At 40.6% G+C, this 6,000-nt stretch overlaps 1 protein-coding gene across 2 annotated transcripts in view; it reads left to right on the forward strand.

Annotated features, from left to right (window-relative positions):
* The window catches only part of PDLIM3 (PDZ and LIM domain 3), a 28,703-nt gene extending 23,860 nt beyond the window's left edge, over positions 1-4,843 (forward strand). For both annotated transcript variants that reach the window (XM_006197989.4, XM_006197990.4), the window contains 3 exons: positions 1,004-1,134; positions 2,702-2,813; positions 4,122-4,843. In XM_006197989.4, coding sequence (XP_006198051.1) covers positions 1,004-1,134; positions 2,702-2,813; positions 4,122-4,311 — 433 coding nt within the window. In that variant the 3' untranslated portion in view covers positions 4,312-4,843. The remainder of the gene's footprint in view (positions 1-1,003; positions 1,135-2,701; positions 2,814-4,121) is intronic.
* Positions 4,844-6,000: the final 1,157 nt, after the last annotated feature.

The raw sequence follows: 6,000 nt of genomic DNA on the forward strand, positions 1-6,000 counted from the left end.
ATTACTTTCAATATTACAGAACCACTTTTTATAAAGTATTATGATGCTTATGAGTGTTATGTAAAAATATCCCAAAGATAACTCTTGGGATGAATACAATGAGATAATATTAGGGTGATGTATTTCAAAGCCATTTTGCAAGGGACTTCAGATATACAAGATGATTATTTCCAAATACGATATAGGTAATAAAAAATATGTGCAAATAGCAACTACCTTTGCTAGACAATGTCATTATATGACATAAAATCAAAAAGCATTTGGTGCCTCACATGTAGTTTTACTGTGGCATTTTTTTATTGTTAATCATGAATTTATCTGTAGAAATTTTATTAAAATTAAGTTTCTATCATTTTTGTAAATGAATTATAATGTGGCTATTTAGAAAGTATTAGTGTAGACAATACAACTGATGTATATCTGAAAGTTGCTACATTATGCACTTTCAAACACTAACAAGTTGAATTTCTTCAATTTACAAGCAAAACGGACACCTTGGTTGTTTCCAAAAGTTAACATAGCAAATTAACCTTAAAAACAAAACTAAACCATACACTTTTGCTTTAATATCAGAAATGAATCTAAATTTTATTGACAACTTGATGAGAATAATCAAACGGGGCTCACTTGAGCACTTTCTACCATGTATATGTTGCTTTTTTTTCCTGAGAAATTTTGTTCACATTATAATTATATATCCAACAGACACAGGCGCTATTTTTTAAGTTATTATTTCCTAACGATCACATTTTTGTCGCCCTCCAAAGGATTTTGCCACGTGGAGAAGTGCTGATGCGACCCCCAGGTTCATTAATGATATTGTTAAGGCCACCTATGTGAATTCACATTTTATTTTCACCTGTAATAGAGATTAACTTGAAAATGCTGAGTCTCTGCTCAGGAGTTGCTGTAAATATAGTGATCACTGCTAACTGATAGCTTGTAACTTGCTGCATGTACATGACGCCCCTGACGCTGCTCCGCCTGCCACGCTGTGTTTCAGTGAACCCACGGCCTCCGTGCCCCCCGAGTCGGATGTGTACCGGATGCTGCATGACAATCGGAATGAACCCGCTCAGCCTCGCCAGTCAGGCTCCTTCAGAGTGCTCCAGGAGCTAGTTAACGACAGCCCCGGTGAGCAGCCGTGAACGTCGGCTGAAACATAATAGACAGAGTCTACTGGAAGGGTCAGGGGAGGGGAAGATGACAGACATGATGGGGATGAGTCTAAAAACTGATTTGAATCAGGCATCAAATGAATCTTTGCTAAGAAGGGTTTGGGTGCTGCCTGGTTTAGGAAAGGAGCTTCCAGGACATAGACAAGTAGTCCCCAACCTGATGGTAAAAGGGCACCAAAGATAAATCCCATCCATAGTAGTCAAGGGCCAGCTCAGCTGACAGATCATAAAATACAGTTTTAAATCAATATTGCCAAATTTCTCAGCCTCCCCCATGTCCCATGGTATCGTGATCATCAAAATTTTTAAATGACACTGGAATGAACCCTTACTGTGTTCCAAATCCTGTGCTGAGTACTCTGCATATATGATCATTTAATCCTCATAATAACTCAGTGAGGTAAGAGCTAGTATTTTCCCTATTCAACAAAAGAGAAACTGAGACATAGAGAGGGCAGATTTGTACAGAGTCACACAGCAAGTGAGAAACAGAGCTGGGTCTTCAGCCCACTCCTGCTGTCTTCAGAGTTCATACTCTTACTAATGTTTTTTCACTTTCTCCAAAAAAAAAACCATTATGCCATACACCAGAAATTGCCACAACATTGTAAACTGACTACAGTTCAATTTTTAAAAATTAAAAAATAATAGCTATGTATTGCTGGTGGGGGATGTAGAATAGTGCAGCTGCTGTGAAAAACAGTATGGCCGTTCCTCAAAAAGTTAAGCATAGAATTGCCGTAGGATCCAGCAATCCCACTCCTACATGTCTACTCAGGAGAAGTGAAAGCAGGGACCCAAACCAATACTGTACACCAACGTTCATAGCAGCATTATTCACAGAAGCCAAAAGGTGGAAACAACCTAAATGTCTACCCATAGATGAATGGGTAAACATAATGTGGTATATCCATTTGATGGAATATTATTCAGCCTTAAAAAAGGAATGCTACAACATGGATGAACCTTGAAAATATTTTACTAAGTAAAATAAGCCAGAGACATAAGGACAAACATATGCTCCATTTATATGAGGAGCCTAGAATAGGCAAGTCAGAGAGACAGCAAGTAGAATAGAGCTTACCAGGGTCTGGAAGGAGGGAGTTAATATTCTCTGGGTACAGAGTTTGCTTTAGATGATGAAAAAGTTCCAGAAATAGGTATTTGTGATGGTTGTACAACATTGTGAATGTACATTAGCTACTGAATCACACACTTAAAAATGGCTAAGATGGTCAATTTTATGTAATATTTTAAAATATTGAACCACAATAGAAAAAGAAAGAGTGCAAAATGTCCTCTGCCCCTTTCAGCTCCCTACAACAACAATTTTTAACTAATTTTATTTTGTAAGGTCCTGCTTCAGAACAAGTTATGCTTAAACCAGTCCTGCTCTTTTTGAAATGATAGTATGGGTGCAACTAAGAATTCCTTAGGTTAAAGTGCACACCTTAAAATAGAAGCAAAGTATAAACTGCAGCCAGCTGTTCCCTTGCCATAAATGGCAACACTTTGTTTTTCAGATGACCGTCCTGCTGGAACTCGGAGTGTGAGAGCTCCAGTTACAAAAGTCCATGGTGGTGCCGGCAGCACACAGAGGATGCCACTCTGTGACAAATGTGGGAGTGGCATTGTGTAAGTTTCATCTGCAACCCAAAAATGCATCATAAATCTTGGTGTCAGTTCTTTATTTCTTCTATTTGAAGACTCCATAGAACTTTTATAAAAAACAAATTTCTGTTCATCGATTTGAAATATAAGGTCCACGACATTTAGCACATTTTGAACGGAATTCCTTAGATGTACCCCTAAGTTGGCATAAAATGTAAGTCAGAAATCTTGACTTATAATTTCAGATATATATTCAGATATATTCAGAAAAGAAATTGCCCCAGAGGTATATTTTAAAATCTATTCCAAGAATCATAACTTCACTTCAGAAAGCTTGTATACTTCCTTTTCTGTATAAGTCCAGGGAAACACATATGGAGGTCATCTGGTTGTTAATTAAAACACATTATCTTTACCCAGTTTCTTAAGTTGCACAAATACTGAAATACGATTTTACAAAATACAGTTAGCTTCCATTTCAAGGGACTTTATGTGTGAATAGCCACACCTGCTGGTTCAAATCTTCAAGTGAACCAGATCATTTCAATCTGTCCACTTAATGCCCCAAGGGGCTGCTTCTTCCAGCCCTTTTTTCTGTTTTTCTACCATCAGCTCATACACTGAGGCACCATCTGTCCAGTTACCCAGAATATATCCCAGGAGGGCAGTGGGAGAAAAGCGTGGTTAGAGCAAAAAGGAGACTGTGAGACAGAAATAAGCAGGACAGGGATCTCGGGAGCAGAGAGGACCTCATTAAATACAATAGTTTGTGACGTTACCCAAAGTAGTTATGCTGCTATGTTGGAGTAAATTGTTTTGACAGTAGAGGCAAGTCCACCCACCCATGGAAATTCCATCTCTGCCTTTTGATCTGTTCTCTCTATGTTCCATAGAATAAATAGAAGCTGGACCACCAAGATAGAAAGCAATCAGAGGGACATTTAGTGATATGGACAACAACCTTGGTCAAAGTCAGAATCCCCTGCAGAGGTGTCTGTCTTATCTGTGTCCTGTCTCCCTCTTTCAAAGAAATACTGGGGAAGGATCATGAAGTAAGATGCTATAATTTTTCTAAAAAAAAAAACTTGTTTGAAAAAATCTTAAAAATACACGTCAACATCAGAGAGAAACACGTGAAGGTTTATTATGGTTGTCTTGCTTCTCCCTGACAATTACATCAGTTTCACAGCTGTGCCCAGTTTCACAGCCGGAGGCTGTTCCTGGATGTGAAACAGATGACACCCACCTCGCCCATAGTGCTGTCTCCCTTTGTACCATGTTTTTGGCTTTGTTTTGGTTTTGTTTTCATGAGCCCTCCTCTTCCCCCAACAGCGGTGCCGTTGTGAAGGCGCGGGACAAGTACCGGCATCCCGAGTGCTTCGTGTGTGCTGACTGCAACCTCAACCTCAAGCAGAAGGGCTACTTCTTCGTGGAGGGGGAGCTGTACTGCGAAACCCACGCCCGAGCCCGCATGAGGCCCCCTGAGGGCTACGACACAGTTACTCTTTACCCCAAAGCTTAGGTCTGCAGCAGAACCGGCACGCATGCACCCACGCGCACCCACGCAGGAAGACGTTAATGGCTTGGGGCAGACGTAGAGCAAACTGCTGACTCCAAACCTAGAAGCGAGCTTTTAGGCATTTACCTGACTGTATTCTCAGGAGAAGGAATGGGAGGCAGATGCCTGCTGTAACAGAAACATACATTCAGCTCTTACTCTCTTTGAGGCTAGCAATAACTTAATGATACTTAAAGCAATCATTTTCTATGCCATACTCTACAGTTTACATTTATATTATGACCATCAAACATGTAAACTTCAGGACATTTGGGGGAGTCTAATTGTCTTTCCTTAACAAGTTGATTTTGCAATTGTAGTAAATACCAAATGACAATCTTGTATTCTAACACAGCCTGCAGGTGTCTGTTATCTGTTTTAACTACTTCAGTGCATGTCAGGGAGAAATTCCCTAGATTTCTCTAGTTTCATATTCAATTATACCACTGAATGCAACATACATAATAAATACACAAAATATTTTTTAAATACCTAATGAAGTGGCACTCAATGAATTCAGATGAAATCAACATTCCAACGAGAGGGCCCAGTCATATGTTGTGTACACTAACAACTCAGGTATTTTAAGAAAAATGTGGCTTCTTTAGTTTTTATAACTCCTTTACTCTCTCTTATGAGCCCATGGTTTCTGCTGATAAGGGAAATTTTAAATTGGCTAGTTAAAGGCGATGCAGTCTCTTTCAGATTAAAACCACTTCTGCTTTGAAATAGTCTCCTTCATTTTAAATGTCTCTCTCAGATAAATACTCAGTCAAGGCTCAGGCTCCCTTAAGGCTATTCTTTATTCTCAAGGCTCACCGCCACTGCTTTCTCCTTTCCAAGGTGGCATCTCCAGGAGGGGACATTTAGGGGAACCCCTGAGGAAGGTGAGGGTGCTCGTCTCCCAGGGTCCTGCTTGTATTCACTGCTGAAATCCATGGTTCCACCTGTGGTCTGTTTTCTCAACATAGTTGGGACCAAGCAACAACCCCACTTCTACCACCACCTCCAAAAGTCTCAGCTCAGCCTTCTCTGGAGTCCCGGACCCTTTGCATCTCAGACACGAACTTCATCTGGCCCTTGGCTCTACTCTAGTCACCTTGCCTCTCATTATGGTGGCCCCATGGCAATGCCCCTGACCTGCATGTCTTACCTACCTCACCGGGGACACATGGGAACGTATGAAACCGTCCCCTCCAAGTACAAACCATGGGAACCAGCTGGCTTGGGAGGTAGGGAATGTCTTAGGCCCCTGGTCTCACCATCTTGTCACAAAGTCATCTCTACCCTACTGCAGTGGTTGCCTTTGGGTCTGGAGCAAAGGATTCTACTAATGTCCCAAATGGAAAATAGGGCCCAAGTTGTATTTCTCTGAGATTCTCCCAAACTTAACTATCTCTGACCCTGATCTGTCTGGGGTTTTGAACCAGTGAGAAGAGTCAGACCACCTGCCGGTCTCTGTGGGCACTGGAGATTGACAGTGGAATCCCGCACCAAAGCACTGATCCATTCACAGAGCTATTCAAACAAAATAGGAAACTCAGAGATCAAAGAAATGAATGTATCCAAATACATTACCTTTTTTTGTTTGGATGTTATTTTAAAATACTTTTTCTTCTGGGAAGGACATAACCTTAAAAGTTTGGAAGCTAG

Source organism: Vicugna pacos, chromosome 26 (assembly GCF_048564905.1).
Source record: "Vicugna pacos chromosome 26, VicPac4, whole genome shotgun sequence".
Classification (NCBI taxonomy): Eukaryota; Metazoa; Chordata; class Mammalia; order Artiodactyla; family Camelidae; genus Vicugna; species Vicugna pacos.